The sequence below is a fragment of the Macrotis lagotis genome, chromosome 1 (genome assembly GCF_037893015.1).
Source record: "Macrotis lagotis isolate mMagLag1 chromosome 1, bilby.v1.9.chrom.fasta, whole genome shotgun sequence".
NCBI classification, from domain to species: domain Eukaryota; kingdom Metazoa; phylum Chordata; class Mammalia; order Peramelemorphia; family Peramelidae; genus Macrotis; species Macrotis lagotis.
The window spans coordinates 361,693,308-361,714,288 of record NC_133658.1 but is presented as its reverse complement, the minus strand read 5'-3'; the positions used below and the strand labels follow the sequence as shown (position 1 = coordinate 361,714,288).

Below are 20,981 nucleotides of genomic sequence, written 5' to 3'. Positions count from 1 at the left end.
TAAAACCATCCTCTGACTCTACTTACTATGTCTTCTAGTTAACCTTACTACAACCTCCACTCACTCCAGAACAAACTGCAGTCAAGGACATAAGAACATCGAGAACTGGAAGGTTCTCAGAGGTTCTTTAGGCCAACCCTTTCATTTTACAGATTAGCAAACTGAGGCTCAGAGAAGGGTTGTAAGTGGCAGATTCAAATCTAGGTTCTTTGACTTCAAATCTAGTTCTCTTCTACTTTACTTCTCTAGGTCTCAGTTTACTTACCTGTTAAAATGAAGGCTTTGGATTAGATGAATCCCCAAGTTTTCTTCCTGCTTTAAATTTCTTAATCACATGCTTGACATGTAAGGCCCTATCCTAGGTGTTAGAGGAGATACATAGATGAGAAAGCCCTCTTCCTGCCCTTAGGGACTCACAGTTTAGCAGCTAGTTCCGTCAGGCAAGACAAATACCTCTGAAAAGAGAGAAGCAGAAGCAAAGGGTGTTTGAAAAAGCTGGTGAGGTCATTGCTGCTCCCCTGGCTTTTCCGGTCTGCCTCCTGTATCCTTGTTTGTTCATCTGTCCAGCCTGTGTTCAGGTCCTGAGCCCCTGGGGTGATTCCTTCAGCTTTGGGACCTCCTCATTCACACACCCCCACCATTGAGTCATGGCCCCTCAAAGCACTGTTCTTGCTTGGCTGTCCAGGGACCACCCAGGCTCCTGTACAACTCTCCAGATGTTGACAGATATATGCCTCAGGTATTTATTGCATTGTTTCAGAATAAACTTCTGACTCTGGGAGTGAAAGGACGAGCTGGATTCCTTTACCTCCAGCTTTAGATATTTAAGATACTGATTGGGCTGGGAGGCCTAGAACTCTGTCTCCATAGTCCCTTCTCCACAGCACCCACTCAGCCCTGAGCCAGCCAGTGAAGGAACGAAGGACTCCACGGGAGAGACAGACTCTGAGTGGGAGAAAATTATCATTCACTTTCTCAGTCTTCCACTGCCTGCATCCTGGTGAAGAAAGAACACTGCCCCCGGATTTGCTCTGTTAGGCACACATGTACTGCCCACAGCATGAGGAAGTGTGGGGGAGTCAGGGAGGGAAGGAGGCATCCAGGCATCTCTGGAGTGCCTACAGACTATGAAGAACACTTTCAGGTCGGCTTGGGCACCCCAGCCTGGCACTCTGTATCCTGGTATTCACAATATGCTATCTACACCCTTACCTTCTGAACCTTATCTCCCACTATTCCTTTTCATATATTCTGTGTGCCCCCTAAACTGGACTATTCCATATCCCTCATGTTTCTTTAAAAATATTTTTAAAGGTTTTATGGCTAGGAGTTGGGTTGGTTTTTTTTTTCCATTAGAGTCTTTTTTATTTTACCAGCCCACAAATGCATCCTGCCTGTCAGTCAAAATTAACAACCAAACAAAGGCTTATGACTTTCCTACTTTTTTTTTTTTTTTTTTTAGTTTTTGCAAGGCACTGGGGTTAAGTGGCCACACAGCTAGGCAATTATTAAGTGTCTGAGACAGGATTTGAACCCAGGTACTCCGGACTCCAGGGCCAGTGCTTTATCCACTGCACCGCCTAGCAGCCCCTACTTTCCTACCTCTTTACAGAGAGGAGGAAATAGTTTTTAGCCATCCAATTGAATTAGATAATATGCATAAAGCACTTTGCAAACCTTAAAGCACTATATAAATTCTTATTGTTATTATATGTTCTGCATCTCCAGTCTTGATTCACTCCAATTAAACAAGCTTAAATATTTGTTATATGCCAGGTACCATCTTAGGGAATAAAAGCACTTCCTTTCTACTGTAGATTCAAATGTTTAGAAAATTAGATGCAAAATCAGTTTAGGAGTCAGCACCAACAAGAGAGGAGTGGGGGAAATCAGGCTTAATAGAGTTCACCTGAGTTGAGCCTTGAAGGCAGTGAAGGATTCTGGAAGGTGAAGTTGGGGAGTGGATACTTTCCAGGAATGGAGAGGGGGATGGAATGCCAAATGTATAGGAATATATGGGCAAGTATTATGGAAATATAGAGTGTGTAAATCAGGAGGTAATGTGAAAGCTCTGGAAGATAGGATAGAGCTTATCCTATGTGGAGGATTGATATGAAGATAATAACAACATGGATCTAGGTTAAAAAGGACCTCAAAGACCTTCCCAGTGCCATCTCCTTATTTTATAAATGAGGATTAAAAGATGTAGGGAGGTGAAGTCTTTGTTCAAAGTCGTAACAAAGGAGTTTGTATTTCATCCTCAGAAGGCAATAAAGAGTTACTGAAGATTTTGAAAATAAATTTTTAAAAACTTGAAGCACATAGTTGCTGATGAGATCACAAAGAGAAGGAGATGGGGAAAGAAGCCTTGGGAAACTTTCAGGATACAGAAGATAATCTAGCTTGCTTTTGCATAATAATAGGTAATATTAATATAGTCATAGCAATCTAAGTTTTTGCAAAGCACTTTACTTGTGATATCTCATGTGATCTTCACAGCAACGCTGTAATGTTGGTACTTTTATTTTTCTTCTACAGAAAAAGAAATTGAGGTGACAGAGTTTAAATAATTTGACTAGGTCACAGGGCTAGTAAATATATGAGTTATGGGGCTGCTAGGTGGCACAGTGGATAAAGCACCGGCTCTGGAGTCAGGAATACCTGGGTTCAAGTCTGGTCTCAGACACTTAATAATTACCTAGCTGTGTGGCCTTGGGCAAGCCACTTATCCCCATTTGCCTTGCAAAAAAAAACACCTTAAAAAATATATGAGTTAGGATTTGAACTCAGTTTCCTGAATCTAAGGTAGACATTCTGTCCACTCACTTAGCTGCATCATACTACCTACCCTTCAAGTCCTATTCCCATCCCCTGACTAAAATGAACTTCACTTTTCTCCGTCTTTCATATCCTTCTGAAATCTATTCCTTCCTCTAAAATCTCTCATATCATCTCTAAAGTTACTAATCCTTCCCACCGTGGATACCTGTTCCATAAGTAACAAACTCATTTTCACCCTTAATATTTTTTTCTTTTCTACTTCATTATTTTCTGGCTCCCATTGAGACCTGGCTCCCTGCTTCAAGTCTCTCTTCACTCCAACCCATCCTCTACTCAATGGTCAAGTTGATAGTTTTAAAATGCAGGTCTGGTCATTTTTTTTTTCCCTAGTTCTTTTCAGTTGTGTCCAGCTAGCCATTACCCATTTGGGATTTTCTTGGCAAAGATACTGGAGTAGTTGCTGTGTCCTTCAGTTCATTTTACAGATGAGGAAACCAAACATTTCACCCTCTCAATTCAATAAATTCCAATGACTCCCTATCACTTTAAGGATCAAATATAAATTCCTTTGTCTATCATTCATAACCCTTTTAATCTGACCCTTTCCTCTCCTTCCAGGCTTCTTACACCTTTCTCCTCCATGTATTCTGTCATTTAGTAACACTGACTTTCTTGTTGACTTTCTCATAAGATGCTCCACCTCTAGACTCCAGATATTTTCACTGATTTTTCCTTATTCCTGGAATACACTTCTTCATCCATGTTCCTTGACTTCCTTGTGTCCTTCAAGTCCCAGCTAAAACCCCATCTTCTGCAAGAAGCCTTTTTTTTTGATCATATCTGATTGGTATGTAGTTGTTTTCCTGTCGTGTCCACTATTAGACTGAGCTCTTTGAGAAGAACTATTGTCCTTTCCCTTTCTTTTTACCCTCACTGCTTAGCAGTGTCTGGCATGTTGCAGGTCCTTAATAAATGTTTTTTGCCCAGTGACTCTGGCCTCTTTGTTCTCTCCTTCCCCCCTCCTCCCCAAGACACTCCTAGTCCCAACTGTGCATTGTCTCCCAATCCTGGAACTCTCTCTCCTCGTTTCTCCCAGTATAAATCCAGTCTTCTATAAGAAAACTCTTCTGGTGCGGCTAGGTGGCGCAGTGGATAGAGCATCAGCCCAGGAGTCCCTGAGTTCAAATCGATCTCAGACACTTAATAATTACCTCGCTATGTGGCCTGGGCAAGTCACTTAACCCCATTGCCTTGCAAAAAAAACCTTTAAAAAAAAACTCTTAATCCTAGAGCCTTCTCTCATGATTATTTCCAATTTATCCTGTCTATACCTTGTTTATAGTGTTTGCATGTTGTCACTGCCCTTAGATTGTGAGCTCCTTGAGAGCAGAACCTGCCTTTTTTTTTCTTCAGGAGTAGACTTTTGTTTCCTCAGTGTGAGCTGAAGGGTGTGCCTCGTTCATTGTAAGAACTTAAAAACGCTTATTGAGACTGGCCTCTTTTGTGAAACCTTTCCTGATATCCTGAGATGAAGGTGATGTTCTCTTCAAATTTCTCCCTAAACTCTGCGCCTCCCCTTGGACTCCCCTCGCTCTCCTCTGTACCACAGTTATCTGTGAACGTGTCCTGTCATGAACGCCTTGACAGGAGCGTGCCCCTTCACACCTGTCTCTGTACCCCCCCCCCAGCACAGGTGAAGTAAGGTAAAGTGAGCCAGTGTCCTAGGATAACGGAATGGATTTTCCCCGGATCCACGGTGCTCGTTCAGAAATCCTGCCCTGTCTCAGGCTCAGGAGAACCCATGGGAATGTGTCCGAAGGCGTGGGACCGACTAGAGGGGGAATTGGGGGTTCGGGACGGGGAGAGGACAAGCTGGAGACGCAGGAAATGGGCTCCTGGAACAGAAAGTCAGAGGCGTGGCATGGATGGAGATGGAGGGAATGGGATGGGGCCTCCGCGCCTGGGCGAGCAGAGCACGGGGCCGGGGCCGGAGGGCGGCGGCGCAGGATGGGCGGTGCGTGGGGGCCCGCGGACGCGCGAGGGAGCTGCAGGCCGGAGTCTGGGATGGAGAATGGCGGGCGGGAGGCACGCGGCGGAGAAGGATAAGCCCCCGGGACCCGGTGGCCCCCGTCCCCTCCTCCCCCTCCCACTCTGGGTTTTCGCCGCCTCGAGTTGGGGCGGGGCAGTCGCTGCTCGGTTGCCATGGCTACACAGCCCTCTTCCTTTGGGATGGTCCATTTTTCTGGTCTTCTCTCCTTGTTCCTTTCCCCCCCCGGTGGCTCCAGATGGTTTAGTCCCACTCTCCCGGAGTCGTCTGTTCTCGGAACCGGAAAGGAGCTTCGGCGCCGGGAAGTGTCTGAGCAAGGCTCCCCCCACGCCCGGTGCGCGGTGGACCGCTCCGCGCTCCGCAGGCGGCGACACCCACTCCCCCCCGCGGAAGCCGGCGCGATGGACTCGTCCGGGGCCGTCGTAGCAACCGCCTCTGCTTCCGGTTCTAAGCTGACAGCGGCGCCGGAATCGGGCCGGGGCTGAGGTGGGCCTAGGTGAGCGGCCGCCCGACCCCCGCCCCGAGGCCGAGCCGGGCAGGGCAGGGGGCCCGAGGCCGAGGCGGCCGCGGCGTCCGAGAGGGCGAGAACCTGCCCGGGCCCGGGGCTCCGGAGAGCCGGGACCGGGGGAGGCCCCGGCGAGGGCGGGGCCTGGGCAGGACGCGGGGGCCCGGGTGACCCTCGACCCTGGCGGCGGCTGCCGGGAGCCCTAGGCTCGCAGTCGGAGGACCGCACCGGGCGGGGGGGGGGGGCTTCCGCCTGCCGCCTCCGCCCGTCCTGCCACCAGCCCTGTGAGAGGAGACCTTTGGACCCTCGAGTTCAACCTCCACATTTTATAGTTGGGGAAACCGAGGCCCAGAGAGTGACCCCAGCCATCCCGGGAGCTCCCGGCCTCCCGGCTGTAGGTATCTTGGGGGGGAGGGGCGTCACCCCCATCCTCTTCCTCTTCAAGCTACTCACACTGCTGCTAAGTGCACTTCAGAGGAGTCAAGCCAGTTAGCAGAACTAATTGTTTAAAAGAAATAAAAATCACACCGGCTCGAGTTTTCCTGTGGGGTTAATTGTGCCCAAAGAGCCTATAATGGACAGGGATGAGGAAGCACAGGGTCCAGGTGACCCCAGATGGGGAATTCCCCAGGTCCTAGGAGGAAAAACGAATGAATGAATGGAAAAACACTTAAATACTTAAAATGTGCTAAGAGGGACCCTGAAGGAGTAGCAGTGTTTGGAAAGCATTGGATCTTAGCACCCAGGAAGACTTTAGAAACCTGGCTTTTTTTTTTTTAGGTTTTTTGCAAGACAATGGGGTTAAGTGACTTGCCCAAGGCCACACAGCTAGGTAATTATTAAGTGTCTGAGGCTGGATTTGAACTCAGGTACTCCTGACTCCAGGGCCGGTGCTCTCGGCTGTGCCACCTAGCTGCCCTTGTCTTATTTTAAATATATGAAAATTTTTGAGGCCAAAGAGAGAGGAAGGAACTGGCCACAGATGAAATCAGAGATTGATCTAGGACTCAAACTTGATCTTCTGGATGTCAGTCCAGGGCTTTAGGAGGTGATGGAGCAGATGCAGGGAGTTACTTGTTCAGAGAAGTTGAAAAAGTCTAGGGATTGTGTAAAGGCATGGAAATGCTCATCTGGGATAGGAGGGAAGAAGTGTTGGAGATCTGGGCTTAAAACCTGAATCCAGCAATTACTAGCTTTGTGATCATGTATTTTACCTGTTTGGGCTGCTGTTTCCTCAGTTGCAAAATGAGGATAATAGCACCTGTAACTTTTTTTTTTGTGGGGTGGTTGTGAATAAATTGTTCTGCAAACTTTAAAGGGATATAGAAACAAGTTATTTAATTCAGAACTTATTTTGTGCTGCCCATCCTAGTGCCTTACCCAGGGTTTAATAAGTAGTCATTGTATTAAATTGAATGGGTTCCTCATAGTAGAAACTGAGGGGTTCATGTTTGAGTAAGAGGTTATTTGGGATCATGTTATAGATGACTAGAGAGTTGAGAATCTAGAACTGAAACTTTCAAAGACAAGTGACAATCTTGGAGGCTGTTGAAAGCAAATTAGAAGAAAAGACAGAGTACATTAAAAGTCCAAGATCCTTGAGATGGGGACTGAATTGTTCTTGTATTCCTAGCTGCCAGTACAGTGTATGTACTTAATAAATACTTGTTGAACTGAACTATTGATGCTTTCTTTAGGTTGGGGACCCAGAAATGGAGCAGTGTGCATGTGTGGAGAGAGAACTTGACAAAGTTCTGCAGAAATTCTTAAGTTATGGGCAGCACTGTGAGAAGAGCTTAGAGGAACTCCTACACTATGTGAGCCAGCTCCGGGAGGAACTAACCAGTGCAGGTAACCACTTCACTGCCCTTGACCTCCAGGATGGATTCTTTCAGTAAATATTTACTTGTTTGAGACTGTCAGTGTTGTGAGCTGGGATCAGTGAGGCCTAAGATTTAGTAGCTATGTCTCAAAAGATATTTGGCCAAGGCTAATTTACCTATTTCTACAGTTGTCAGGGCACTTGAAGAAAGTAGCATATTAATGTCTAATTTGGAATCATATAGGAGCAAAAAGAATGTAGTTCTCTGGTGAAGAGTTGACCATATGATCACTGTAATTTCACATTTATGTTTCTACTTCCTTCAGCAATAATATTTCATCCATATATAATCCTGATCTCAACCCTCACCTTCCTTTGGGTATAATGACTCATTTATATAATATTTAAAGGTTTTTAAAAAATTACTTTCTTTTCAACTTCCTACAAAAAATTTGTCACTTCGATGTTCCACTGTCACTTCAAATTCAACATGTTCAAAACTGGTTTTATTTTTCTCCTTAAATCCACTTTTCCTTCTGACTTCACTGTTTTGTCAGTGGCATCACTCTTTATTGTTTCTCTAATGTTTGAAATCATAAGAAGGTATTTTGACTCTTCCCTTTTGCTTATCTCTCATGTCCAATTAGTTACTTGCTTTGTTGATTCCACTTCCATAACATCGCTTGTATTTCTCCTCTTCTATTCCAACTACCCGGATTATTGTGATGACCTCCTCTAATAAGTCTTCTCTCTTCCAACCTCTCCTTCATACTGAAGCCAGAACAAGCTTTCTTATATCTTTATGAATAAATGTAATTGTGCATTGTCTCTATTCAGAAATCTTTAATGGTTTCCAATTCTAACCAAGTAAAGTTTACATTTCTTCCTTCCTCAAGACCTTTTACATTCTAAGGGCACCCTAATTTTTCATTCTTATCTTAGTCCTTAAACTTCATTTAGATTTTTCTCTGCCCATAACCTATACTTTTCTACCTTCCTAGCTCTTTGCTTTGCTCACACAATTCTCTATGTCTGGAATATCCCACTTCTCTCATTTACCTGTTGAATTTCTACTTATCTGTTAAAAACTAACTCAGATGTAGTCTTCTCAAGGAAGTCTTCTATTTTTCGTGCCTACCATTCAATGAGGAACTTTGTTTTATGCCCTTCTAATGCACATGCATTATAGTTAGATCAGGATGCTGTCTCTGCTTCATAAAGATTCTAAAAGGTAAATCACAGATTACCTTGTTTTTTTTCCTCTTACATATGTTTTATGATATTTTCCCAATATTGTAGTAATCTGTGGACCTGTCATGTCTTTCTAGCTATACTGGAAACTATTGAAAACAATATTGAAAACAATATCAGTAACTCATTTATGTAGTACTTTTTTTTTAGGTTTTTGAAAGGCAAATGGGGTTAAGTGGTTTACCCAAGGCCACACAGCTAGGTAATTATTAAGTGTTTGAAACCAGATTTGAACCCAGGTACTCCTGACTCCAGGGCCAGTGCTTTATGTGCTGCGCCACCTAGCTGCCCCAATGTAGTTTTATATGTAGATTTATATAGGGATCATAGAATCCATAGATTTAGAGATGGAGAGAACTTTTATAGGTCATTTAGTTCAACTTCCTCCTGGAGAAAAACAGACTAAGGGACCCCCCCCCGCCAGATGTTAAATAATTTGCCCAAGGATACATAGATAGTGAGTAGCAAAGTTAGAATTTGAATCCAGGTTATCTCACTTCAAATCTAGTACATTTTCCATTGTATTATACTTAATATTATATTTTTCTTACTATATTCCTGTATAATAGGCAGTACAGGTCTTACATATTTTTTTAATGGTAAGATGATATACTTATAGAAGTAAAATAACTGCTCATGGCAGCTGTCAGTCACAGGCTTTGAACAAGCTCTCTCAATTCCAAATCCATTGTTTTCCTCACTATTGCTACTTTTCTCTGTTTTCTGTTCTGTGATCTTGGCTTGGGACTTATGGGGTTAAATGAAGACTTACATTTAGCAGATGCTAAGTGAATGGTGATTGATAGGAATTGGTGGATAGCTTTTAGCATACTGTATTCCTTTGAAGCTTTTTCACAAGTTTACTAACATTAGACCCATTTGTTTCTTTCATTATTCCCCCCCCCCCCCCCCATCATACAAAGTTCTCAGTTGGCTGACAGGCAAATGGACAGGAAAAAGTAGGGCAAATACCTGTGGAAAATGGAAAGGAAAAAAGGAAAATGGCTTGTATCAGAGAAGACTTCTGCCTGGGGCCACTTTGTGACTTTTCCTTTCTTCTGGTGTGGTACTGTGACTTAATCCTTGCTTTGCTCTGTAGCTCTTCAGGGGACGCCTCTCTCAGCCACCCTTTCTGTAGTGATGTCCCAATGCTGCCGGAAAATCAAGGACACTGTGCAGAAACTTGCATCAGACCATAAGGACATTCACAGCAGTGTTTCTCGAGTGGGCAAAGCCATTGACAGGGTAAGTACTGCTTTCAACACGAAGCTCAGATTATCATTTGCAATAGGAAATACACACAACAGGAATTTAAGAAAAGTTTCAAATGCTTGGTTCAGACGCTGGGAAAAGTCTCTGGTCCTTTACCTCAGAGGACTCCAGTTACTTTTCCTACATATAATCTGGGTTGAGGGGATTGGAGTTCTTAGACAAAATTGTGGGACTATGAGAGAGGAAATGACAGGATTGTTGGAGCTGTTAAAGGGGAAGTGCACATGGCTGAGAAAGTTCAAGAGGCTCTCTCCTCTCCTTGTTACCAGAATTTTGATGCTGAAATTTGTGGCGTGGTCTCTGATACTGTGTGGGACTCTAGAGAAAAACAGCAGCAGATTTTGCAAATGGCGATTGTGGAGCACCTGTACCAGCAGGGCATGCTGAATGTTGCTGAGGAATTGTGTCAGGTACTGGCATAGCTGGTAGAGGTAGAGATTCAGCCCTTAGACGTCCTCCCCTCCAAACTTATCCTCTCTCTTTTAACATCTAACATGTAGAATACATGGAAGGTTACATACCACCCTGATGTGATCTATTTCTCCCCAGGAATCAACTCTGAATGTAGACTTGGATTTTAAGCAACCATTCCTAGAACTAAATCGGATCCTGGAAGCTTTACATGAACAAGACCTTCGACCAGCTTTAGAGTATGAAGGCGGGGAAAGTTACTTTGCGGGACTCTCGGGCTCCTGGTTGGGATTTGTAGCTCTAAGACATTTTTTAGAAAGAACCATGGCTTGGCAGTTGGAAGACTATGAAGTAGGTTTGGGTCCCACCTCTGAGAAAACTGACTCTTTAACTTTGGGCTTGTCATCTACCCTTTCTAAGTGTGTATAACCTAAAGAAAGTGCTTGTAAAACTCTTCCTGCCTTTGTTGCTCAGTGTTCAGGCCCCTAGCATTGAATGCAGATGACATGCCTGTTACCTTTATTTGAACATTTCACCATGACACTTTGAATCACAGACTCCTTTTATCTTTGGGTGATTCACCAATTGGTCAAAGTTCTCAACTTTTTCTTACTTATTTTTTCTGAATTATAGCTACCATCTCAGTGGAGATCTGGAGTTTAGGGTATTCCCTCTGGGACATAGCTGGGTATTGAGGTAACCTATCTTCTTCTCAGCTGGGCCATTTCAAATCGGCAGCGCCTGCTGGAGCTAAATAGTTCCCTGGAATTTAAGTTGCACCGACTGCACTTCATACGTCTTCTGGCAGGGGGTCCCGAGAAGCAGCTGGAGGCCCTGAACTATGCCCGACACTTCCAGCCCTTTGCACGACTGCATCAACGGGGTGAGAGAGGGAACTGGGAACCAAGAGTCCAGCATGTAGTCAGAATTTTCCTGAAAATTAGTTCCGGTTTTTCTCACTAGACCTTAGAATGACAGAAATGCCAATTTCTCCGTTTGCTTGTTCCATTTAATTTTCTATTCAAATTAAAATAAATAGGATCCACCTTTATCCAGGGATCTGGAACTGAATGGTGTAGTGAAACTAACGCTGTATTCACAATCAGTTATTATCTTTGCCGCTTACTACCTGTATGACCTTGGGAAAGGCACAGCTCTGGGTTGAAAAATGAGGGAGATGGATTAAATTTCCTTTCAGCTCTAAACTATGTTCCAGGACATGGTGTAAAGAGGTGACTGTTATATGTAGATATGGTGTTGGTCAAGCCCCCAGCATTCCTAGCCGTTTGCTGAGCTGCCTGTGTATTGCTTTGCAGAGATCCAGGTGATGATGGGAAGCCTTGTATATCTCCGGTTGGGCATTGAGAAGTCTCCCTACTGTCACCTCTTGGACAATAGTCACTGGGCAGAGATCTGTGAGACCTTTACTCGAGATGCCTGTGCTCTTCTTGGACTGTCCGTGGAGTCCCCCCTCAGTGTCAGGTATAGCTCAGTCCCTTGGGAACAAGTAAGAGGAAGGCCTTGGGCTTCCCTGTCTAGAGACCAGAGGACCAGATTTACATAGAATTTAGAGCTGGAATAGAGCTCATTTAAAAATATTTTAGTGACTTTTTTTTTTGGTTTTTATTCCCCAAATTGAATTCTACTTTGTTGCAAAAACATTCCATACAGTAACTATATTGGACATTGTAAAATATTTTGTTCCACTAGTCTTTGACCTTACTGCTGTGGAGGAGAGTATATTTTTTAACTTTCAGTGATCTTTCAGGTAATGTTTGACTTTTAGAGATCTTTTCATTTACACTGTCAGTGTGTATTTTTTTTTTGTCAGTTCCCTCATTCTGGAGGAAAGTGAGGCTCAGGGAAGTGACTTGCCCAAGATCACCCAGCCAGTAGGTGGCAAAGCTCGAATTCAAACTTAGGTCTTGTGGTTCAGGGAACTAAACGTTTTCCTTTCTGCAGCTTTGCTTCTGGATGTGTGGCACTGCCTGTGTTAATGAACATCAAAGCAGTGATTGAGCAGAGGCAGTGCACAGGAGTCTGGAGCCATAAGGATGAGCTGCCTGTAAGTCCCGGCTAGGGGTGCTGGGGGGGGCGGTTACAGGGAGTGCCCACAGGGAACAGAAAGGGAGGGAGCTCCGCACTGCCTTTTATCAACAGATTGAAATTGAACTGGGCATGAAGTGCTGGTACCACTCTGTGTTTGCGTGCCCCATCCTTCGCCAGCAAACTTCAGACTCCAATCCACCTATCAAACTCATCTGTGGTCATGTCATCTCAAGAGATGCTCTCAACAAACTCATTAATGGAGGAAAGTAAGTTTTATTTTGTCTCTGAGAACACGTTATGCAAGGCCTTATGCCAGGCACTAAAGATTAAATGTGCCATAGGCCCTACTCTCAAAATACTTTATAATTGGTCAAGTACATCACCACAAAAAAGAAGAGAGGTCCAGGCAGAATGCTATGAAAAATTCGAGGAGGTAGATACCTTTTGTTTAGGCTTCAGTAGATTAGAAGGAATTTATCTGTCTTACAAAATATGTGAAAGTAAAATAGTATGAGATAAACCTAGAAGAGTAGGTTGGAACAGATTATAGAGAAACTCGAGTGCCTGGGATTACATATTTTGTAGGTTTTCCATAGTCTGTTTTTGAATAAAAGAGTAACATCAGAACTATGCGTTAGGAAGACTACTTGTTTGGAGGCTGAATTGGAGATGGGATACATTAGAGGCAGAAAGACCAGTTAGGCAGAAGAATCAGCTGCAGTATTGACAAATGTACATTTTCCGTTTCTGAACTCTGAACCTTTTCTGTTTTTCTCTCCTCAGATTGAAATGCCCTTACTGCCCCATGGAGCAGAACCCAGCTGATGGCAAACGTATCATATTCTGATAACAAGGAAGTCAGCTCATTTAGAAGAGATATGCTTCAGGTGGTCTTTTGTAGGGTAGATGAGACCCAGAGATGGACATGCCATGATAGCCCCTTCTATGGTGTTTTGAAAAACTGGCTGAGAACAGCACTACCTACAAATTGGGGGAGGCAAGGTCCTGTTATTAGCCCCAAAACATGTGTTACAATGGAAGATCTGTGGTTTGGGGTTGTTTCTTCATTGGCCATCTGCTAAAGCAGAGAACTGAACTCTGGTGGATGGCTGCAGGTTGGGCAGACATTATCCATGCTCCAGCACCTCTGATGCCTTCCTTTGTTTCATTCTCCCTTCCCAAACCCACATCTTATATGCACTTCTGTGCCAGTTATTTTGCTTAGTGTCTGTTTAAAGTAGCAACAAACATATAACAAACAACAAGATATATTTCTACCTGCCTTCCCTTCTGTCATCTTGCACTGCAATTTGTGTATCTAGATCTAGCTTGACAACCTTAGGCTAGCCCAGGTTTGGTGCTAGCCACTTACTACTGTACAGTGTTTCAATTGTATTTACCAGTTTTACAATGTAAATAGCCTAGGTAGACTTGGATGCAGCTGTTTTATAACTTTGAACAAATAAATCACTTGCCTTCTCTGTAACTGCATTTCATTTAATACAAAAAATTGGGGGTTGCATGGGTATAAAGACTAGTTGCACTGACTACTTCAAATGTGATCAATAAGGCTAAAGGGGGAAAAAAGCTGTTTTTAGCAAGAAAATATTAGCAAGAAAATATTAGCAAGAATTGTTTTGGGGGCAGAAGAAATGCAAGCAGTCTTCTGGTAAAATCTTTTCTTACTTAGATTTATGTGAAGGTATCAGGTGATCCGATTTTAAACAACATAGTTGGAATCTAGCAAGGGGCTGTGGTGCTTCCAATGATTGTTACATTTACTATGACTGAAAAACCTATTTCAAGTTATGTAGAATTATCTGGGACCCCAATAACAAGAAAAATGAAGTAGGGAGTGGTTCAATAAGACTCTGGGAGCTCACTGTTACATGAGTAGGAGTTGAATGGAAGTAGGTGTCTTGCTCTGTGATTTGCTCAATTTAGGGGTGGGTGGTGGTGGAATCAAGGATTCCATTAGTTTTTTATTATATGTCAGTTTTTCCCCTCTTGGGCGCCAGTATTCCATTTGTTATTACACTTAAAAACAAAACAAACAATGAAACTAGAGCCCTCTTACTTCCCCCACCAACTACTATAAGTTATTTAACAAAGCTTTATTTTACTGCTTAGTAGTGCACTAGCCTTGAAAACCATGATATTACTGGCCAAAGTTTTAGGAAATTACTGTTTTGAGTTAAGAAAAAAAAAACAACTCTAGGAATGCTGTGGGGAAGATCATGGAGGGCCACCTGTCTCTTGGAGGCACAATGAAGCAGTTTGCTTGTACCACTGTCTTTTTGCAGTTGAAGAAGGGTCTCCTAAATAATCATGAATATCACACCACTTTTCTTTACAAGGGGACCGGAAGAGACTCTACTTCCTCTAGGCAGTCATCATATGTTGCTTGGTAGTCCTCATGTGGCTTAATCATGATCACACAAGTTGGTCGCTTAGAGCCAGCAGCTGCTCCCAGATCCTGTAAGGAATAAAATAAAGGGTTAGCTTTTCTTTAAATTTTTTAAAAAGAGTTATTACTTGCTAAGTAACTTCAAATAATGACCATAGAAACTCAAATGATTTTTCAGGGGTTCAGGAGTCAGGAAAACTAACATCAATTAATTAATTTTATTCTATCCCTGCCTCTAACATATCTTCTCATTTTCACATGCTTTTAGGCTACTAGAACAGTCAACATTGCAGACAGCACCTACTAAAATGTTCTTACCGTTTTTGAGGGAACATAGGCATAAGGCATACTCAGATCTTCACACATAATAGGGAGATGGCAGTATACCTCAATGGGTAGTGTGTCTCCAGCCAAAACCATAATCCTGTAATGAAATGAGTAATCCATTTTCATCTATTAGAATGAAAATCTTAATTTGAAATTTCTCCAGTCAAGGAGCTTTTTTTAAGGTTAAGGACAATAGGAATTAGGGCATGGATAATTCTTGGTTATAATGCTTGTGAAAAGCAATACAGTAGAAAGAGAATTGGAGGTAGTCAGAAGACCTGGTTAATGGTTTCAGTTTCAGCTCTGGACAAATCACCTTTCTTTTATGGTTCTCATTGTTGCTTTGTTCTGATATTTAGCTAAATGCTAAATGACTCTCCAGCTACACTAATCCTTGACTTTTATCTTGATATTGAAGCCTGAATGTGTGGGGTTACATTCTCATCTGCAGATCTCAATTCACTGTTAGCTAATGTTATCAACCTACCCCAATATATATATATTAAGAAAACAATTTGTTTCTCCCACTGAACAATAACCAAACCCTTGTCACAAGCATGCACAGACCAGCAAACCAAATTCTCATATTAGATATGCCTCAAAATAAACATGTTTCTCTGAATTTTTAACTTTTTTGTAAGGAGTGGCATGTGTTAACAAGCTTCTGGGCTTATAGTTTATCATTGCATTGGCCATAGTTCTAAAGTATTTCAATTGTTTTTCTTCACAATGTTGCTTTCAAATAAAATTATTCTAGTTTTGCTCACTTTGACAAAACATTTGCTTGGTTATGATCAGAGATGAGGTTTTATAAAGTAAGGTAATACTTTCAACTTCTTCCCAAAACATTATATGCCTTTTCTGTAACAATTTAACTTGGAAAAACAGTGACTGATAGCTATGTTTCATCTTCCCTGATAGACTGGGGAGGGCAGGTTAATATATTTAGATATCTGAGGCCAACCCCCACATTTTAAAGATGAGGAAGCTGGTGTTGAGTGTTTAAGTAACTTGTTCAGAGACACAAGCTAGTAAAAGTCCAGGTAGGATACAAAAGCAAGTCTTCTTGACTATAGATCTAGCAGTAGTGAATAGTCCAGTCACCAAGATGGTGGTGCAAAGCTAGCATGCTCCAGGAGTTTTTCCCAACACAACTTTAAATGCAGTCTCCACACAGACTGTAAAGCTAAAGATCCCACCAAAAAGCAAAACAAATTCTCAACTCAAGATATTGAGGAGGATCTTCAGTAAAGGTTGTCTCTTTGGAGGTAAAGGGGAAATAAAGCCCTTTGTAGGTGGGAGAGTGGGAAAACTAATGGAAAGTTCATAGTCACAACGTGGCTCAGGCCTCAGCTCAGCAAGTCAGTTTGATAGCAAGCCAGCAGGGAGGTTCCCAACTTCAGATAAAGTCTGAGTCCTGGGAATACTGGGGCATCAGATGGAACAATTCACTGCATAGGCAAAACTTTGGCAAAGTGGATTGATTAGCCAGGGACAAATTCCCAGTCCCAGCACAAAAAAAAAAATTGGGACTATACTCACTGTATCCCAGGAGGAGAGCTGAACTATCAAAATGAGAAAAAAAGAAAAAAGAAAGCATAGGGACGATAAAAATGTCATCTCAGAAGAAAGCAGTGACAAATTGTCTACATGTTAACAAATTCATAACCTCATGGACAATCAAAAAAGATTTTAAAATCCAAAGAAGAGAGGAAGAAGAAAAATGGAAAAAAGAAATGAGAGCCAAGCAAGAAAATCATGAAAAATTGACTGAAGAAATCAACACCTTTAAAAGAAAAACAAGACCAACTAGATATAGAATTTAACTCATCAAAAAGTAAAATCCTGGAAAAAGAATGCAATTCACTTAAAACTAAAATTAGCAAAGGAAACACAAAAGCTAACTGAAGAAAATAAAACACCAAAAATTAGAATTGGATAAATGTAAACAAATGACCCTATGAGATACCAAGATTTCATCAAACAAAATCAAAAGCCTGAAAAACAGAAAATGTAAAGTACCTTTTAGGAAAAACAAATGACTTGGAAAATAGAATTGAAAGCCTCAATCAAAAAAAATATCTTTCACAAAATTACATTCTAATATACTATAACAAGAATACAAAATAGATCACCCTCCAGGAAAGAGACTTCTACAATAAAAACCTAAAGGAATATTTTAATCAAATTCCAGAATTTTCAGCTAAAGGAGAAAATGCTGCAAGCAGCCAAAAAAGAAGCAATTTAAATACCAAGGAACCACAATCAGAATTACACAGGATTTATCACCTTCATCAGAAGGAAAAGGACCTTGGATTACAAACAAGAATTAACTATACTGCAAAATTTAGCATATTCTTCCAAGGTCAGTGAAATAGAGGATGTCCAAAATTTTCTTCCAAAAAAAGATGGAAATTTAACAGATAATTCACATCTCTAAATACAAGACTCAAGAAATGTTTTGGAGATGGAAAGGAGGAAAATGCTAGTCAAGAACATTAAACTGAATATATCCCAATAGGGGAAGATGATACTTGTTAATTCTTGAGAATTGTATTTGTCTTAGGATAGTTGTAAAAGTATAGGATGATCACAAAAGTGTTAAGCCTTCAGCCAATACCTTAGCTAATGAAGGCTGAATATGTTAGAGAAATTGTACTTAGAGGATATGGGTAATAAATGAGTCATGAAGCAATGCTGATTTCAAGGACTGTATTTTCTATTGGGAAAGAGGGAAGGAGAATACTCAGAGGGTGTATACATAATTAAATCATTCAGTGGTTTTATTTTACTAGATACTTTAGGTAACAAGGTGTACAGTACTATAGGGACAGAGGGAGAGAATGTACTTGGAATGCACTATAAATAGACCATGAATTAATTTGCTTTACTTGATACTTTAGCTATATTTAGAGGTAGAGTACTTAGACAGGGGAGGATATAAATGGTTCATGAAATGATTTTGCTTTATATGATATTTTAGCTCATGAGGATGGACAATTAAGTGGTGCAGTGGATAAAATGCTGGCCTTGGAGTCAGAAGGTTTGGAGTTTGAATCCAGCCACAGACACTTGCCACTTATTAGTGTGTGACTTTGGGAAAGTCACTTAATTCTAAATCCCTCACATCTAGGGTCATTTCTGGTCAAGGACCCAGATGGCTCTGGAGGAGAAAAGTGAGGCTGGTAACTTAGCATGGCACCCCCTAAATAAAATCCAGAATTCATGTGCATGTCATGGCATCTCCTTCCTGATGTCATGATTTTATTGGAGAATGAGGGACAAATGTCAACTCATGAGGATTTTATGTTCATCGAGGACACTTCAAAAAAAGGATGTAGTATAAGTCAATTATAATTTGATGTTCTTTACGACTTTTGAGAAGTATATTTCTAATGGGACAGAAGAGGGGAGTGTACTTGGATAGTAACTAGAGAGGCAATGCTGCTTATCAATCAATCAATCAATCCTTGAGAAAAATACTTCTATCAGGACAGATAAAAAGAGTATATTTTGACAAAGGGGCTGTGGGTACAAGGCAGGGTTAAAACAATAAAGACAGGAAAAGAAGATTATGCTAGGAGAAGACTAGGCATTAGAGCATAAATAACACCATGTGATAGTAGAGAGGAAAAAAGGGAAGGTGTAAATACTGACTAAATCCCACTTTCAACAGATTTGGCCCAAGGAGGGAATAACACACATTCTCAATTGGGTTTTAAAAACAATCCTACCCTCCAGGGAAGTAGTGGGGAAGAGAGGGGAGGGAAGGAAAAGAAAGGACTAATAAAAGAGAAGACAAAAATAAAAGTAAAGTTAAAATTAAAAAGAAAAGCTAAAGGGGAATAAGGGAACAATACATTGGTAAGGAAAGAGAAAAGTATATAGGGGAAGGAGAGCATGTAAGGAAATAGTAATCTTAACTGTAAATGTGAATGAGATGAACTCTCCCATTAAACAAAGATAGCAGAATGGATTAAAATCCAGAATCCTACAATATGTTGTTTACAAGAAGCACATCTGAAGAAGAGAGATACCTGTACGATAAAGGTAAAAGGCTGGAGACAAAATATATTATGCTTCAGCGGAAGTAAAAAAAAAACCAGGGGTAGCAATCCTTGATCTCAGGCAAAGTAAAAGCAAAATTAGATCTCATTAAAAGGATAAAGAAGAAAACAACAGTTTCTTAAAATGCACTATTGACAAGGAAGTAATATTACTAAACATAAATGCACCAAGTGGTATAGCATACAAATTCTTAGAGAAGGGAGACATAGAAGGCAAAACTATAATAGTGGGAGAGCTCAATCTCCCTTTCTCAGAATTGGATAAATCTAACCACAAAAAAACAAAAAGGAAATTAAGAATTAGCAAATAGAATTTTAAAATGATAGATCTCTGAGAAAACTGAATGGGGATAGAAAGGAATATACCTTTTTCTCTGCAGTACAATTGAAACCTTACAATCAAATGCAAAAAGGTTTAAATAATCAAATGCATCCTTTTCAGATCACGATGCAATAAAAATTACATGTAATAAAGAGCAAAGTTAAACCAAATTGGAAACTAAACCTAATTTTAAAGAATGAAGGACCAAACAAAATCATAAAACCAATCACCTGTGTACTTCACACAGTAGGCACTCAATGGATATTTGATGGCAGAATAAAGGATTGAAAAGAGTGAAAGCTTTAATTTGCTTACTTGGGTATAATTGACAATTATTATTTTTTAGGATTTTGCAAGGCAATGGGGTTAAGTGGCTTGCCCAAGGCCACACAGCTAGGTAACTGTTAAGTGTCTGAGATTGCATTTGAACTCTGGTACTCCTGACTCCGGGGCCGGTGCTCTCTCCACTGCACCACCTAGCCACCCCAAACGTTAACTTTTATCCTGATTAAGAAGACACGGGTTGGGGAAGCCATGTCCTCAACTCTTACCCCTTTTCTCCTTTGTTGAGGAATTTCTGAACTTCCTTCACGCCTCGCCGGATCTGCTTCTGCTTCACGGCTGCAAGGGATCCTTGAGTCAGTTCTGGGGCTGAGGCTCCGGCCCGGCCTGCCCCTGGCTCTTCAGGCGCTTCTTTCCGCACTCTTCCTCTCCCCACCTCCCCGCCTTTTCCACCCCCGTCCCCCGTTCCCCTCCGTTCTCTTTTCTTCCCTGGCTCCCCCCTTCCCTTCCGGGGACCCCTCCGCGATTCCCAGGCCACCTTTCTTGATGCACTTGTACAGCTTCCTAGTCAGGCGGCGGGAGGCCAGAGGCTGCGCGATGGGGTTCAGGTTCGACAGCATCTCTTCGTACGTGCGCTCGGGAGCCCCAGAACTCTCCGGTGCCGCCTCCGAATCCTCCACTTCCCTTTTAACTTTGGTCATATCGGCGGCACCGACAGCTACCGAATGTGCAGGCTTCGGAGCAGGCCGAGGCGGGAGCGCGGTACCGCGAGAACGACTTCCGGGTCACGCGGCCACGCCCCTCACGAACTCAGCCGGGTCACGGTCTCCAGGCAATCAGAAGCCAGGCACCGGGAAGTTCCCGCCTCCTCCGCCTTCTCAACCAATTGTGGTGGCGTCTGGATCTCGCGGCTGCGATAGTGGGCCGGAGCTCGAAGGCAAGATGGGGAGGAGGGCGGGCTCTGAAGCTCCGGGAGCTCGGAGGCGGGGCCCGGGAATAGAGGAGGGGCCCGAGGATCGGGTTCGAGGCGGAGCCCAGTGTGGTGGGAGGAGGGAGGAGGGGATTGGGGAAGTGAAAAATGAATCTTGGGAAGAGGTTTGAGTTGTGCAGCAGGAGAAAGTGCTGGACCTGGGACAAGAAGTCCGCTCTAGTGGAGAGGAAAGGGCGGCACTAGGGCACCTGGGAAGGCTGGGGCGGAGCTCTGGGTCATCGAGGGGCGTGGGCTCTGGGCCTCTTTAGGATCGTGCCCAGTCACTGTCGGAAAGGAGATGGTGCCAGGAGGAGGATGATTGGGCCCTAAGGCTTCGAGAGGGCGGACTCATGGGGGTTCAGTCTATGCTTGGGAGGAAGGGGTGGGGCCTGAGGCTCTAGGGGGCGGGATCCTGGAAGGGGCGTGGCCTGAAAGAGGTCCTCGGGAAGGGGATAGGGCCCTGAGGCA

General features: G+C 42.7%; 3 protein-coding genes across 5 annotated transcripts in view; 2 read left to right on the top strand and 1 right to left on the bottom strand.

The window, feature by feature from the left end:
* Positions 1-5,220: 5,220 nt before the first annotated feature.
* RMND5B (required for meiotic nuclear division 5 homolog B) lies at positions 5,221-13,624 on the top strand. Of its 3 annotated transcripts, none has more exons than XM_074212230.1 (10): positions 5,221-5,324; positions 7,031-7,184; positions 9,506-9,651; positions 9,948-10,088; positions 10,228-10,328; positions 10,806-10,972; positions 11,406-11,571; positions 12,052-12,154; positions 12,250-12,404; positions 12,922-13,624. In XM_074212230.1, the coding sequence occupies exons 2-10, from the start codon at positions 7,046-7,048 to the stop codon at positions 12,983-12,985; spliced, it is 1,182 nt and encodes a 393-aa protein (XP_074068331.1). In that variant the 5' UTR covers positions 5,221-5,324; positions 7,031-7,045; the 3' UTR covers positions 12,986-13,624. The 3 variants fall into 3 exon arrangements, with proteins under 3 accessions (XP_074068331.1, XP_074068332.1, XP_074068330.1); XM_074212231.1 differs by lacking the exon at positions 5,221-5,324 and adding an exon at positions 5,331-5,727; XM_074212229.1 differs by lacking the exon at positions 5,221-5,324 and adding an exon at positions 5,644-5,731.
* Positions 10,744-20,868, bottom strand: NHP2 (NHP2 ribonucleoprotein). The gene is made up of 4 exons (XM_074212236.1): positions 20,082-20,868; positions 19,813-19,882; positions 14,864-14,969; positions 10,744-14,614 (listed from the first exon to the last, which is right to left on the bottom strand). The coding sequence occupies exons 1-4, from the start codon at positions 20,242-20,244 to the stop codon at positions 14,489-14,491; spliced, it is 465 nt and encodes a 154-aa protein (XP_074068337.1). The 5' UTR covers positions 20,245-20,868; the 3' UTR covers positions 10,744-14,488.
* HNRNPAB (heterogeneous nuclear ribonucleoprotein A/B) overlaps positions 20,383-20,981 on the top strand; it is an 81,334-nt gene continuing 80,735 nt past the window's right edge. Inside the window, exon 1 of the mRNA XM_074212234.1 lies at positions 20,383-20,480. The gene's annotated coding sequence lies outside the window, so the exon portion shown is untranslated. The remainder of the gene's footprint in view (positions 20,481-20,981) is intronic.

Bases quoted from the DNA above. Each gene is read 5' to 3' on its own strand.
- RMND5B (XM_074212230.1), top strand. From the start codon at position 7,046: ATGGAGCAGTGTGCATGTGTGGAGAGAGAACTTGACAAAGTTCTGCAG. The intron at 7,185-9,505 runs GTAACCACTTCA...TTTGCTCTGTAG, and splicing joins GGAGGAACTAACCAGTGCAG to CTCTTCAGGGGACGCCTCTC. The intron at 10,089-10,227 runs GTACTGGCATAG...ATTTCTCCCCAG, and splicing joins TTGCTGAGGAATTGTGTCAG to GAATCAACTCTGAATGTAGA.
- NHP2 (XM_074212236.1), bottom strand. From the start codon at position 20,244: ATGACCAAAGTTAAAAGGGAAGTGGAGGATTCGGAGGCGGCACCGGAG. The intron at 19,883-20,081 runs GTGGCCTGGGAA...GATCCCTTGCAG, and splicing joins GTACAAGTGCATCAAGAAAG to CCGTGAAGCAGAAGCAGATC. The intron at 14,970-19,812 runs GTAAGAGTTGAG...ATTTCATTACAG, and splicing joins CTCAACAAAGGAGAAAAGGG to GATTATGGTTTTGGCTGGAG.